Genomic DNA, 16,172 nt, shown 5'->3' with positions numbered 1-16,172 from the left:
TCTTTACACAAAACTGTAAGCTGTCATCTGTGAGGCGCGAGCGGTGTTTGGTTTTACCATAGTTCATGGTGGAGAATGGCTGCTCCGGTGAGTTTTGCTCTCTGTAGCCGTTTGAATGGCAAACTATACTGATTAGCGGCGGCATAGGCACACTTAAAATTTCTTCAGAAATTTTCGCTTTCTAGTTATTATTATTATTGTTATTATTATTATTATTATTATAAATGTTATTATTAATATTAATGACAACTGAAAGATGAGTTTAGCATTAGAGCCCCAAGAAGGGTCCTTTTTTTTGTTGGGTCTGTGTTTCCACAGGCCCTGCTAGTTTAGAGACTTATTCATCATGAAGAACACAAGACAAAACAGAACATCTTCAACCGGTCTTTAACTTGCTAACAAGGGAAGCCTTGGTCTCATCACCTGTCTCTAGCCCAAATCCTTCAAAGAGCAGCTCTCCTCTCAGCTATTTATTGACATGACAGTTACAATACACATCACAGCACAAGCACCTCCCACCGTAACCCCCCCCCAATGGTTCTAAGACAAGGCACTATGTGTGTGTGTGTGTGTGTGTGTGTTTGTGTGCGTGTGACTTCCTGATCACAACTTCCTTGGTCATAAGGAGAGTAATCTCCCCCACACCCAATATATGGTTCAATTCCTGTATTGGTTCACCATGCACAACACAGTAAATTACTTTAGTAAATAAATTACTAAAATGTGTTTTACAGATAAAAGGAAGTCTCAGATCATTGGAAATACAACCGTTAAACTGGGAGATGTTCTGAATCTGACCTGCAGTGTCGAAAGCTTCCCTCCAGCTCTTATAGTCTGGAGAAGTACCAACACAAACCTTCTGACTAAAACTGATCTGCACAATGACACTGGATCAGCTACACTTGTCATTCAGAATGTGACAGCAGAACATTCTGGACAGTACATCTGTGCAACCAAACATCTGCACACAACTGTGACTTCATATGTCAACGTGACTGTGACATGTAAGTAGACGGCACTGATCTTAAATCTGAATGTCATCCTTACGCTAAAATCAATGCTTCACTTGTTTAATGATCCTAAACATGCGCTTACAGGGTTTTCAAAAATAGTGAATGGCTCTGGATGTGTGCTTCAGTCAGAGGTTTTGACCTGTGTGTGTATCAGTGAAGGGTTTCCTTTACCTACTGTCAAATGGCCATTTCTGAAGAACAGCACTGATTACTCTGTCTTTACCACTGTGTCAAACCACACAGTAAACAGCACAGTCAGTTTAACTGTGAAAAACAATGGCAGCACTACTTTAGAATGTGTCAGCAACAATGGAATGGGGGAAGCAGAAGAAAGTCTCACAATCCAAAAAAACTTGCCAGACAATAATAGTAAGTATTTCCAACCAAACATTTTTGAACACCAATTTAACCTCTTAGGACCACACTTGTTAATGCAATCTTTGTAAAAAGACAATCTTCAAACACACATTTGCAGTATGCATTTTAAGCAACATGGAACCAACTTTATTCCTTTTTAAATTCACTTCAATTCACAGTTTTTAGGCTGGAATACCTGAACGTCATCATTGTCTTGTTCACTGGGACAGTTCTTGCAACACTCATTTGCTTTTTAGCTAAAAATTGCTACAGGTAAGGCTACAGGTGTCTAATTATTATTAGGTTTTCTCTGTAGAGGAATTTGAACATGAATTTGTCTCTCTATCTTTTTCTTCAGAAAAAAACAGAACATTCAAAAATTGAGAACTTCAGATGAGATTTTGGAGATGGAGACACATCAAAATAAACTGGTATTAATTCATCAGACATTTTTTGATTTACTTGTCAAAATAGGAGTTTCTGCACAAATTTTGATGTCTTTGAAGCATCCATAGTTTACTTGTTTACATTATACTGAAAGTTCCCACATAAAGGTTCTGCAAGAAAGTGGTTCAGATTAAGATTAGCCTTAATAACAAGATTATTTTGATTTTGTATACAGTGGTGTGAAAAAGTGGTTGCCCCAGTTTCCTATTTTATTTGTATGTTTGTCAGAGTTAAACATTTCAGATCATAAAATAACTTTAGATATTAGACAAAGAAAAAAAGTCAACACAAAAGGCAGTTTAGTTAGGCCGCTCCTAAGTCTTCAGTTTGTTTTTCCTAAGCCATTCAGAGGTGGACTTGCTGGTGTGTTTTGGATCACTGGCAAAATAGTTTTTTCCCCCTTTATGCTCATTTACTCAACACTGGTTTTCACCTTGGAACTCTCTCTCATGGATGCCATTTTTGCCCAGTCTCTTGTTTATGGTTGCATCACTGAACTTAACTGAGGCAAGTGAGGCCTGCAGTTCTTTGGATATTGTTCTGGGGTCTTTAATGACCTCTTGGATGAGTTTTCACAATTTAGTTTTTAGGGCAATTTAAGATAAGATAAGATAAGATAGAACTTTATTAATCCCTCGGGTGGGTTCCTCTGGGAAATTCGACTTCCAAAAAAAGCACAGCAACACACACACACACACACACACACACACACATATATAAATACAGAGACAAATATAAATAAAATATACAAAGGGGATAAATAGAATAAATAGGAATAAAAAATAAAAATACAAGTGAATTGCACATTTCAAGTATTGAGTATCAAATTTGTCATGGTCCTGGGTCGTGCGACCCGGTGTTTTGTGTTTAGTCTATTTTGATGTTTATTGATTGTTTAGGTTCATTAAGGTAGTCCAGCCATTTGTATATATCACCCTTGCATTACGTCTCCCTTGCCCTTCGTGTGTTTATGTCTGTGCGTCTTGTACTGTCAAGTTCATGCTGTCAGTATTGTCACCTCCCCCTGTACTACGTCTCCCCGGTTCATGTCTCATGTTTCCTGTTTTACTTTGAAGGCCTGCATTCACTGTCAGTGTATTCAGTTTCACTCCTCCTGTCCTGTCGTTAAGTTCATGTGTGTCAGCTGCGTTTCCATGTGTGGCCACTTCCCCTGATCATCCCTCATGTGTATTTAGTCTCTGTGTTTCTTACAGTCTGTGTCACGTCGTCTGTGTTCCCACCCTCCGTGTTTCCATGCCCGGTCTGTTGTATTCTAAGTCATAGCCTTACCTTAGTTCATTCCCAGTTTAGGTTTCTGTTTAGTTATTGCTTTTGTGCTGCCCTTATTCTTGTTTGTTTCTCTTGTGTTACCAGCCACAATAAAAGGCTCGCCTTCTGTTAAAGCTCACTTCCGTCTGCTCACTTGTGTACGCACCTGGGTCCATTACACGCATTCTCCACTCGGTCCGTCACAGCGGACCGTGACACAATTTTGGTCAGCCGGCCACTCCAGATCACCACTATTCCATGTTTTTGCCATTTGTGGATAATGCCTCTCACTGAGGTTTGCATGGATTCCCACAGATTTAGAAATGTCTTTATAACCTTTTCCAGACTGACACATCTCAATTACATTGTTTCTTAACTGTTGCTGAATTTCCCTGTATTGCAATATGAGGCCTACTCAACTTTGCCATGCAGGTCCTATTTACAGTAAGTAATTTCTTGATTGAAAATGGGTGTGGCAGTAATCAGGCCAGAAATTGAACTCAAAAGATGAGATACACCACCATAACTTTTTCATAAATGGCCATGTAGCTTTGGATTTTTTCCCTCTTAATAATGTATACTGTCATTTAGAAAATACATTTTGTGTTCAGTTGTGTTATCTTTGTCTAATATTTAAATTTGTTTGATTATCTGAAACATTTAATTGTAACAAACACTTTTTCACACCACTGTGTGCACTTTAAAGTGGATATGAAACACCACATGTATAAAGGTTAATTTAAATCATGGAATCCTGCTCTCAAAAACTGACATAGATGTGACACTGTCTTCGAAGCTGGACTTTTTTAAAAGTTAAAGATAATAGAACTTGTTTAGCACAATCTTGTGTTTTGGTCAGTAGCCTTACATTAGTTTATGTTAACTAACTAATAACAAAAGAATAACATTGTGGAAAGTAATGACTCTAAAACTAAAAAGTTGTTTAAGGGGGTCATCTTTATACTGTCCCTGGCTGCAACAATGAATTTTATCATAAGAAACCAAGGATCCAATGTCCACTTTCACTGTCTCTCTTTAGCAGTAATTGGAATTGAAGTGTAAATCTATGCAATATTAATTTCATGCATAAAGGGACACCATGAGTTTTAGCTGAGAGCATGTAGTGTTTCAAATCCTTGTCATGTCTTCTTTAACAGTTTTTTTTTAAGTACATTGTAAGCGATTGCAATAAATTAAGCTTCAGTTCTTTCATCAAGCTGATTGTCAGGGCATAAAAAGAAAAATAACCTAGAATGAAAGAATGTAAATGTACAAGACAAGATGAGTCTCTTTTCCTTTGTCTTTAACAGGTATATAATGGTCAAGCATTACAAGACAATCAGACCCTGAGCTCAAACAGTGGGCCAAAGGAAGTGGAGTATGCCAATATTAATTTTTCCCTGCTGAAAAGAAACAGTGACTGGGAGGCAGCAAGGAAGCAAGAGAGCACAAAGACAGACTATGCTGAAATTAAGAAAGTGGTCGAAGAACAATGGGGAGATGATGCTGGGGAGGAAGGAGACATATTGGAGGGACAAGAGAAGAATGTGATAATGGAGCTGAAACAATGTGAACCAGAAAGGGTAGAAGGGCGAGATGAGGCAGTGAATGAAATGTGAAGGATATAACCAATAGAATTTGAGTAATGTTTTGTTATGGAGTTAATTAAAAACATTATTAAGCTATCAGAGTGTCCATTTAGGAGCCCAAGACCACCTCAGTGATTAATGCTCTCAGACTGGTTTTTGATGCTTTGATTGAGAAGGATAAATATATTGGCATATCGGTCATCCAAAAATATAGTTCTTAAAGCCAATTGTAGTTCCCATTTTGAGCAAATATTAATCAACTGAATTTTTAAGGAAAGGGACAGGTCAGCCTCTCGCTCTCTCAACTGTTTATCACATTCTAATAATATTAACTATTTGAATTGAGCAAAAAAGAGACAGTATAGATTAAAAGGCATTTAGAATAATGAGTGGGAAGACAAAGACAATATGTTAAAGCTAATATATATTAAAGCTAAGTTTAAATGTCTTTCTTGAAACAATCAAAACTTACCAGAAAAATATAAGCTACCTATTGCATTTTTAATGATATATGCTTAACTTCATTGTTTTTACTCTTTGAGGGGAAATTCTTTTTTCCCCTCTGGCCATTTTTTACACACACTAGTTGCAGACAGAGTAAGCCACATGGCCACCAAGTAAACATCAAAAGTAGTAATATACCTGTAGCAAACAACATGTATTTCTTTTAGAAATAAGCTATGATACTTCTAAAAAACACATATTCCCACACTCTGTAACAGTTAGACAGAGCGTGTACAGTTAGGCTCCCAACAGTCTGTAAAAAGATATGAAGCAACAAAAGAGGCTCCCTTATCAAGAGCATCCCAGCCCAAAGGTGTTTCTCACAAATAGTTAATTCTCACACTCTGCAACAGTTAGACAGAGGGGGTGCAGCTAGGCTCCCAACAGGCTGCAAAAGAAGTCATGAAGCAAACAAAAGAGGCTCCCTTATCAAGAGCATCCCAGCCCAAAGGTGTATATTCACAAACAGTTAATGGCTTTAATGCAACTAGTCTTATCATGTCAGAGGCCAGCAGAAACCATGTCCAATAGAGTCTCCAAAGACTTTCCACCTTTCTTCCTTACATCACACTCTTTTATCTCTACATCTCAGAGGTCAACTGAAAGTAGCCCCACCTATATAAAAACACCCCATCAGACACACAGCACTTCACAACCGCCGCAAGGTATATCGTTTTAACTTTTTATTTTTTCACTTGAATGTGCGTTGGAGCCGACTTTGCTACCCGCACAGAGCGTTTCTGGCAGTCGGGCGCTGCTTATACAATAGAGAAAAGCAACAATACAGAGTGTTTCTCTGCTCCAAGAAATCCGAGGGCCTTTCACAAGGTAAGCATGTCTGTTATACCCAGGGCATAAATGTCTGTATGTCAGTGCTGATTATTCAAACCCTGTTTAAAATGTGACACATATGTTGTCCGAAAACATTTCCTCTAAATTTGCAAAGTTACTGATTTAGAAAATATATATTTTCGAATTTTTAGTTGCATGTCAAACATATGATAGACTCTTGAGCATATTTGTATAGCTAAATTCACAATGGTATAACCGTGCTAAATAAAAGAGGCCCAAGCACCAATGCACTCTAATCCACTCCGCTAAACTGTATGTTGATAAGTACATGAAGCGTACCTCTACCTCTACAGCTGAAAACAGTTTGTATCCGCACTCTGAGGGTCTGCTGAATTGTTTTTAATATGGCACTTTTTGACGAACAGCAGATGATGAAATCCTCTTTATTGTAGAAACTGTCCCTAAGCTATTGTTGCTCATACTTACTGAGGTCCCTAGCTACTTCCTTACTATGTCAGTAAACTTTTTTGAAAAGGAAGCTGTTATAGATTTAAAGAAACATCTTAATTGAAGCAAAGGCAAAAAAAAAAAAACTGGAATGAATTTTATGTGACTGTTCATATTAAAGCCAACAAGTGAAAATCCAAAAACGGCTCCAATCCTTTGTATTAATGATCTCCCCCTCTCTCTCTCTCTCTCTCTCTCTCTCTCTCTCTCTCTCTCTCTCTCTGTGTGAGTGTGTGTGTGTGTGTGTGTGTGTGTGTGTGTGTTGTGTCTATGCATTGTATGTGTGTGAGAGGTGCTGACGTGTTGGGGTAGGGTGAGTGTGTGTGTGTTCTGTAGTGTGGTCGCGAAACAGTTTGCTAGTCTGCTAGTCCTGATTTGGATGCACCTGTCGTGTCTACCTGAGGGCAGCAAGTACAACAGGTGGGCTGCAGGATGGGTGGAGTCTCTTGTGATCTCCTCAGCTCTGAGGCAGTGGGATGTATAGATGTGAAACAGGGGAGGGGGCAGTCGATCTTCTACGCTATGTTGACCACTGTGGAGTCTCTTCTGTTGAGTCTGGGTACAGCGTGTTTGTGAACCATGCCTAAGTAAATTAATCAATGGTATTTTATCAGCTTTATCAGCTCCCTTTTATCTCAGGGCACACTAAAGCAGATTGATCAGTATATTTGGTGCAGCCTCCTCCATATATATGAGCTCAGAACAGGCTGTGCAGGTGATCTGGGAAACTTTTGCATACAAAGATGTATTAATAAGTTTTCCTGAAAAGGCTTGGTATAAAATGTTTACATTTACATTTTTGAAGTATATGCTTCTGAACAGCAGTTGAGCAATGTGATAAAACTACTTGAAGCTGACCACAAAGACAGAGGAAGTACATTAGAGGTACTTAAGAAAGAGGAAGTGTTAGTTGAAAGCAGAGACACTCTATAACAAGACACAAGGATGCCCACACAAACATGCATCAACACGGAAACACTGAGAGAGAAGCAGAGGACAGAGACACTAGGGAACCTAATAAACAAGAATCTAAACAGGGAATAGAAGAAACTCAAAACCGACTAACTTCGAACTACTAATGAACCTAGGTATGAAAAGCTATTCCAAGGACAATCATGTCGAAAAAAAGATATTCAGTCATGTACAATAACATATTTAGTATTTTTATGGTCTTAATGGAGTATTCATTCTATAAGGGGATTGTTGACTCCTAGAAGTCGGTCATCTTGGATACAACTTTTGTTTTTTCAATAGGAAGAGGGCCATGTGACACATCAAACTCATTGGTAATGTCACAAGAAAAACAATGGTGTGCTTGAAGAAAAAGACTAAATTTTTTATGACATATATAATGTTGGTGATCACAATCCTCTGGGTACAGCTATGTAGACTCACACATACAACAAACTGCTGCACTGATCTTATTTTAAATGGTTAAAAATAATTTTCACAAATACAAGTGCAGAGCAGTGTATTGCTAAAACAATATTAAAATGAGCTACGTGGCAATACTAAGAGCAGCAGAGATGGTGCAGAATATAAATAAATACATAAGAAGCCTAAATATGCAGAAGTGTTTGCAGAGAGGCAGCAAACACTGAGAATGAGAGAGGGGACGTTTATTTTAAATTCTTAAGTTCTTTAATGCACTCAATCTGTCTCAAGGAACTTTTTTTTAACTGAGTACATAAGAAAGCACTTATATAGCAATAAAATGATGTTGTATCGGTGGTATGATGTTGAATGCTGCCAAAATCTTCATCTTGGACTCCATCCACAAACATCTGGAGCTCCCTGACTCCTCCGCCAGACTTCTGTTTGCTGATTTCTCATCAGCGTTCAACACTCTGCAGCCTCATATCCTGGCCACTAAACTTTCCACCCGATTTCACCTGGATGATCAGCTATTCCTGTGGATACTGGACTTTTTCACCAACAGGACTCAGAAAGTTGGGGTCAACAAGTCTCTTTCCGGTCTCTTTTCCACCTCCACTGGCTCCCCCCAGGGCTGTGTGCTCTCCCCCGTGCTCTTCATCCTCTACACCGATGACTGCAGATCCACACAGCCCAACTGTCACCTGGTTGAATATGCTGACAAAACATTTCTCCTGTCACTGCTGTCAGGCCCCTCACAACACCACAGGCCCACTCTTCAGGAGTTTGTAAAGTGTTGTGACAGCTCCAGACTTGAATTGAACATAGGCAAAACCAAAGAGATGGTGGTGACCTTCTCCAGTAGGCCGAGGGATCTGGCTGCTTCAGTCACCGCCACCATCCACGGGAAGCCAGTGGAGGTATTGAGGAGTACAAATACCTGGGAACCATCTTCAACAACCTCCTGAAATTCTCTGCCAACAGGCTATACCTCCTTAGGAAACTCAACTCCTTTGGAGTCAGCACACCCATCATGATGACTTTTTACTATGCCTTCCTGGAAAGCATCATGACCTTCTCCATCACCTGCTGGTTCCACTCCCTCAGCCTTCAGAACAGGAACAGACTGCAGCACACTCCATCAGTGTGCTCTAAAATCATTGGACTGCCTGTCAGAACTCTGGCACAGGTTTTCAGCCAACAGGCCCTTAGACAGGCAGCCAAAATCATCAACGACCCCTCTCACATTCTTCACCCAGGATCTCAATGGCTCCCCTCTGCAGGAAATGCAGCTGCATTTCCTGCAGGACTGAGAGAGGGAGAGCCACCTTTGTCCTCAAAGCCACTCTGCTTTTTAACTCCAGCCGATAAAAACATTTCCCACACCAGAAACATAAACTACATTCTTCTTACACTACTGACACTTTATTCACTTTTAGTCACTTGCGGTTATTTATTCACCTTCAGTCACTTTAATTTTAAAACTGTGTAATTTTAAAACTGTATATTCTGTATATTCTGTGTATTTATTATTTCACTTCTATTGCTTGTTCTTATTGTCCTTATCTTCCACGTATGCTGCTCGGCTGTTTGTTAATTGCCCCTTGGAGATAAATAAAGTCTTCTGATCCCGATTCTGATTCTGATATGAAAATATAAAACTTGTTGGAGCATCATTATTGGAATGTTAAAATAAGATAACATTATGTTTTAATAAACAATGTTATAATTATATATAGCATACAGAGGAACTTGAACGTCAGTCTGTAAAGTTGAGTGGTTTACTGAGAAACTTCCTGAAATCATTTTGCAAGAAGGAGGAAGAAAAAGAAGAGCGATGAGGATGAAAAACTTCAGTTTAGAGAGTCACCAGTCATCAGTGAGAAGAGAAGTTTTGAAGAACAAAGTAAAACAGGTAAAAATAAAATTGAATGTGGCTCAAAAAATCTTTTTAAAAGAAGAAATGTAAAGACTTTTTCACATCTGTAGCAGTGATGGTGAGTAAGACCATTATTTATTAATCAAATATTATAAGGCTGTCCTCTTATTTGGCAGTTAATATACATTTATATAATATTATATATATTATACATCTTTCTTTTGATGTGTGATGTGAACTGTTGGCTTTTTCTTTATTGCATTTTTTGTTTTGATTTCTTTTTTGCTTCATCTGCTGGATAAGTTATTCTGTGGAGGGAGAGACTGAACGTCTCGAGCAACGAACATGTTTGTTCTCATCTGGTCGGCTCTGTTTGTCTCTGTAAAAGGAAGCATTGCTGACACAGGTTTGTATCTTCTCCTTTACTGTAATTCTGCTATATTTGTATTTGATATTTGCATGTAACACTCTTTTTCTGAAATGTATCCAGATGATAAGAATTTTTTATTATCAACAGTTCATCATAAATTTGTGCCTTTACTATGATCTATTGGCTCGTGTGCCATTTTAATTTAATGTTTTGTTAAACATGTCCTGAGATATTGTTGATGCACATCCAGGGAGATTCCATAGCCTGGATATAATAAGCTGTGAAATGAGAACATTATAGTAGTTGTGGAGTACAGCACAAACAAGCAGCCCGTGTAAAAGATAAAAGTTACTTCAATATCTTTAATTAGACATCATGTTTATTGTTGTAAAGTAAATATTCTTTATCACTATATTTATCTTTCCCTTTGCATTAACAGGTGCCTCTGCCTTGGTGCAAGAACACTGTGCCAAAGGATACTGTATTAATCTCACTGAGCGAGAACTAACGGCAGAGGCTGGACTCTGTGTTGTGGTCCCGTGTTCTTTTACTACTGGTGTTGGCTTTACACCCAAACATATAGTTTGGTACAAATGTGAAGCATCTCAACACAGGTGCAGTGAAGCTGTCATAATATTTCACAGCAACAAAAACACAGACAAAAAAGCTCAGTCTGGGTTTGAAGGACAAGTCTCACGTTTGGAGCCTGATGTGAGTCAGAACAACTGCAGCATCATCATTAATGATCTGGAAGAGTCTGATTCTGGATCATATCAGCTCAGAGTTACTGGTGAAATGAATGGACAACAAGATGGATTCACATTCATTCCAAGAGTAACTGTCTCTGTTAAAGGTATGAAAATCTATTCCAAGGCCAATCATGTAGAAAAAAGTCATGTACAATAACATATTTAGGATTTTTATGGTCTTAATGAAGTATTAACTCTTCTGGGGAATTGTTGACCTCTATGGTAGCTGGTAGGAACTGCAGCAGTTCCTGGGAAAACGACCATTTTCACTAAATAGCTTATTATTTGAACCCAGATTAATGTGCTAGATGAACTTCCGGTAGTTAATTTGGGTTCATTAATGCAATTTATTTCCATTAGGTCTTAATCAGAAGCCCACAGTAATGAGTCCCACACTGACTGAGGGACAGCAGGCCACACTGACCTGCACTGCTCCTGGTCTCTGCTCTGGATCTGTTCCTCAAATCACCTGGACATGGAGAGGAGCAGGAGGGACTGAATCTTACATTACAGGAAACAGCACTAATTTCAAGACTGAGAATCTGGTGGATTTCACACAAAGACACATCTCAACTTTGACCTTTAATCCTTCAGCTGAACACCACAACACCAATGTCACTTGCAAGATCAACTTCACAGGTAGAAAATCTACAGAGGAGACTTTGACTGTACATGTAAACTGTGAGTACTTTGCAACCTCCTATTTATTGTTTGCATTTTTTTAAAATCTATTGAATCATCAGCAGATTCTGAAAAGGAAATAACATGATTGTAAAATGTGTATTTTTATCTCACAGATATGAAAGAAATTACAATCAGTGGTGTTACAACTATTAGAGAGGGAGATGTTCTGAATCTGACCTGCAGTGTTGAAAGTTTCCCTCCATCTCTGATTGAGTGGTCTAAACTTGGTTCTGACACAAACCTGCACAGTTATTCTGGATCAGCCAGGCTTGTCATTGAGAATGTGAAACCAGAACATTTTGGACAGTACATCTGTGCAGTTACATATATGAACAATACCCTGAAAAAGGATGTCAATATCACAGTGATATGTAAGTACAAAACTGTGCTTTTAAGCAGAAGATTTTTAGCAGTGGTCATATTCGTTTCATCTGGTTTCTGAAATGGTGCATTTAGATTAGTGTAATTCTTTTGAATAACTCTTACAGCCACACCTCATTAAATATGTGATATCATCTCAACATCTGTGTATATTGGCTTTGAAATGTTTAGACAGTGATACCACTGACGACTTGTACTTTTCAAAAATGTCATTTAAAATAATTTTGATAAGTTGAAGACGATGTGCAAATGTATATCTTTTATTTATAGATGTAGAGTAAAACTTTGTTTAGAAAGAGGAACACTGTAGACTGCACTATACAGGGGAAGTAAGAGGAAATGTATTAAGAGCCTTTTGAAACCTATTATGATGTTGTACAGTGACCAAATTGTAATTTGCATTTTATTTACATTTGTGGCATTTTACACTTTGCATTAATTAAACTCGCGTTGTTATCATTCTTATCCTTCATTTTTCTGGTTGAATGATTACATGTCAGTGTAACTTGCCCTCTCCATAAATATACCACTGAAATCACTGAAATGTATTTTACAGATAACAGGGCTGCTCAGAACATTGGGAATACAACTGTTAAGGAGGGAGATGTTCTGAATCTGACCTGCAGTGTTGACAGTTTCCCTCCATCTCTGATTGTGTGGTCTAAACTTGGTTCTGACACAAACCTGCACAATGGCACTGGATCAGCTACACTTGTCATTCAAAATGTGAAACCGGATCATTCTGGACAGTACATCTGTACAGTTACATATATGAACAATACCCTAAAGGAAAACGTCACCATAACAGTAATATGTAAGTACCACACATTGTCACATTACTGGATAACATCACCAGTGATGTCATCAGCAGCCTTATCATCTTCCAGGTTAATTTTGCAGTTGAAGCCGTGAAGAATGATTATGTGCCAGTGTTGTTTCCAAACTCCTTAAATAAACCACCTAAATATTCTCCACAGATAACAGGGCTGCTCAGATCATTGGGAATACAACTGTGAGGAAGGGAGATGTTCTGAATCTGACCTGCAGTGCTGAAAGCGTTCCTCCATCCGTGATTGTGTGGTCTAAACTTAGTTCTAACACAAAGCTGCACAATGACACTGGATCAGCTACACTTGTCGTCCATAATGTAACATCAGAACATTCAGGGCAGTACATCTGTACAGTAAAACATCTGGACACAGCTGTGCCTTCATATGTTGATGTAACTGTGACTTGTAAGTAGATGGCATGTATTTTTAACCTGAAGTTCATTAACATTATAGCTTGCAGCGTGTCCTGTTTTATGATTCTGACTACATGTTTACAGGGCATACAAAGATACAGAATGGCTCAGGATGTGTGCTTCAGTCTGAGGGTTTGACCTGTGTGTGCATCAGTGAAGGCTTTCCTTTACCTAACATCACATGGCCTCTGTTGAATCACCACACTGAGTACTCTGTCATTACTAGTGTATCAAACCACACAGTCAACAGCACTGTCAGTCTCACTGTAAAAAACCATGGCAACAGCACTGTTGAATGTGTCAGCAACAATGGAAATGGAGAAGTAAGAGAGAACCTGCTGATCAATAACAACTTGTCCAAAAAAGATGGTAAGTTTTGTTTGGTTGTTGTTGTTGTTTTAAATTAAAACCCTTTCTGTAACACTTTTAACCACTTGACATTTTTACTACCATTTCTGGACCCATGTAATCTGTTATGGCCCGTCTACATAAAGACCACAACATAAAGGGTGATCCATCCCCGTCCAACCCCAAGTAGCACGTCACACACTTAATATTTTCTGACAGTGATTTATTTACAATAAGTGCAGTTAAACAAAGGAAGGGAGCATATCATAACTTCAGGGTGAACCCAAGGCCAAAACAACAAACAAAAGGTAACCTATCTCAGGAATAAACACAATTTACCTACTCAAAAGAATTAAACCAAACGACAATCACTTTCCTCCCTGCCTAACAAAAACAGGAGAAAACTGATCAAACAAAAAGGCGGTCCACCCCTACATGCTCTTACATTAACCAACATGGTAACATAGTGACACAGTGAAAGGTCTGCCGGTTGGGTTGGGCCGAGAATGAATAACATGGCAGTCCCTGGCGGTCTCTTCTTATCCGCTGCCTCCCGGTCCTCAGCCAATCGGTGCGAGCCATCCACCCTGGATGCACCAACCATGGAGGAGCACCTGCACACTCAAATTTACATATGATTCCAATCACAGTCGTAACAAATCTATGACCTATGTAATTAAGACAATCATTAGACTAGCCATTAGGTGTACTGTATATAATTCAATATGTGAGTTAACAGGTTTTATCATGTTGTTTTCTTTGATTGCAGAGCCGTCATCGGGTCTTAGGTGGCGATTTCTGGAAATTATCATTGCATTTTTGATTGGTGCAGTTCTTTCATCAGGTGTTTGCTTTTTGGCCAAAAAGTGTTACAGGTACAGAATTATTTTTGTAGTTATTACTAAGGTTTCTCTGTAGATTCAATTTAATATTCATTTCAACATTGTTTCTGTAAATATGCCCTTTTCTACAGGAAAGAAATGACGAGTTCTGGACATTTGAATGACACTTTTGTGATGCTGACACGTCCAGATGATCCACTGGTATTTATGTTAATTCGTCTTTTTTGATATAACTATTCAAATAGTTTAAATGAGTTTCAGCACAAATATCTCACATACATATGGTGGAAGTCTCATTGCTGCTGGTAATCCAGTGTCGCCACCTTTATTCTGCTAGGCGGTGTTTAACACAGCCTGGCGATTCTCAGGTGTACTCCAGCGCAATACAGTAAGGGACAGATGGAGAGAGAAACCATGCAAATAGGATGGTTTGACTTAAAATATGAGACATCTCAACTTTCTGTCACAGTAAAACTTTGATCTTTAATATTCATGATACAACAAACATATAATAAAATAAATAAACAAATACACAAATGGAAACCAGAATTAAAGTAATGCAAAGTTTCTTTCTTGTGTAAAGCTAATTTTCAGGCCACCCAATGAGAACTCAAACCCTTTGAAGCATGAAAGACTATATACAAGATAAATCGATAGTATTCACAATGTTTGGCTGCCTGTAGCTGATAAATGACTGAAACTATTTACTTTGTGCCGAACAGATATATGATGCTCAAGCATTACAAAACAACCAGACCCTGAACTCAAACAGTGGGACAAACGAAGTGAAATATGCCACCATTGATCTTTCCCTGTTAAAAACACACAGCGGCAGAAAGGCTGCAAGGATGCGAGAAAGCACAAAGACGGAGTACGCTGAAATTAAGAAGGTAATAAAAAAAGAACAAGAAGATGATGGTGGAGACGATGGTAAAATGTTGGAGGGGGAGATGAAACATTGTGAAACAGAAAAGAAGGACGAGGATGATGAGGCAGTGTACTCCACTGTGAATGACATAACAGATGATATTTGAGGAATTCTTTTGTATAGTTGCTAAGGATAAATATTGATCTCTTCAGATGTAATGGATGGATGGATGGATGGATGGATGGATTTCCATTTTGTGTTGGAATAACTAAGTGTAGGACAATTTTCTCTATACTGTAAACTTCACAAATATTAACAAATCAAATCTTACAGAATGTTAGCTTTGAATATCGTGCTCTGCAGTAGTTTAAGGATTACAAATATTAGAAAAATGTTATGGTTTAGCAAATTTTAGATACCTATACTGCTTTACTATAAAATCTTGGCCAGTGACATTTAGTAGTAGCAGTAAATATAGTGGCTTATCTTTTTCTTGACTCTATTCTTGATGTATTTTGCAGATTTTTAACGGTTTAAGTTTCCATTTGGCAGATGGCCAACACTGCCATTGTCTGGTTAAATATATTTGAAAGTGTGTAGCCAAAGTGTGCCAAATGACCTTTGGAATTTTCTTTTTGTGCTTTCACAAAATGCTCTTTTACACGATGTATTGTGTTTTGTATTCCTCCAGAGTAAATGCATTTCTTTCCTCTTTTGCATAAGATCATTTATTTTCTTTTTCAGTTTTTATCCGGCACCATCATCAGGTTGACCGAATCATTTGTTCTATACCAATAATCCATTTAAACTTTTGATATAACTAGCTTCAGTAGTTCTAATGCTAGTGACAAAAGTCCCCAAACAATCCCAGAATATTGATCAATAAAAATGACATTTTTTTCTATTATTTACTTGGCTTAAAACCTCTTGAGAACAATAGAGTTCAACACTAAATA

At 38.2% G+C, this 16,172-nt stretch overlaps 2 protein-coding genes across 2 annotated transcripts in view; both read left to right on the top strand.

Moving 5' to 3' along the window:
- LOC146699064 (sialic acid-binding Ig-like lectin 10) overlaps positions 1–4,705 on the top strand; it is a 170,443-nt gene extending 165,738 nt beyond the window's left edge. The window contains exons 6-9 of the mRNA XM_085472602.1: positions 735–1,004; positions 1,098–1,382; positions 3,192–3,244; positions 4,397–4,705. Of these exons, the coding sequence (XP_085328728.1) occupies positions 735–1,004; positions 1,098–1,382; positions 3,192–3,244; positions 4,397–4,705 (917 nt within the window). The remainder of the gene's footprint in view (positions 1–734; positions 1,005–1,097; positions 1,383–3,191; positions 3,245–4,396) is intronic.
- Positions 4,706–10,039: 5,334 nt separating this feature from the next.
- On the top strand, positions 10,040–15,908 carry LOC146699063 (sialic acid-binding Ig-like lectin 10). The gene is made up of 10 exons (XM_085471968.1): positions 10,040–10,137; positions 10,541–10,954; positions 11,211–11,531; positions 11,648–11,905; positions 12,472–12,729; positions 12,893–13,150; positions 13,243–13,527; positions 14,276–14,381; positions 14,480–14,549; positions 15,071–15,908. The coding sequence occupies exons 1-10, from the start codon at positions 10,077–10,079 to the stop codon at positions 15,380–15,382; spliced, it is 2,343 nt and encodes a 780-aa protein (XP_085328094.1). The 5' UTR covers positions 10,040–10,076; the 3' UTR covers positions 15,383–15,908.
- Positions 15,909–16,172: the final 264 nt, after the last annotated feature.

Source organism: Copadichromis virginalis, linkage group LG11, assembly GCF_057382275.1.
Source record: "Copadichromis virginalis isolate Kocher_CV1m ecotype Utaka linkage group LG11, C_Virginalis_male_GT1.1, whole genome shotgun sequence".
Classification (NCBI taxonomy): domain Eukaryota; kingdom Metazoa; phylum Chordata; class Actinopteri; order Cichliformes; family Cichlidae; genus Copadichromis; species Copadichromis virginalis.
Note: the sequence above shows the minus strand (reverse complement) of the source record. Positions and strands in the feature narration are given on the sequence as shown.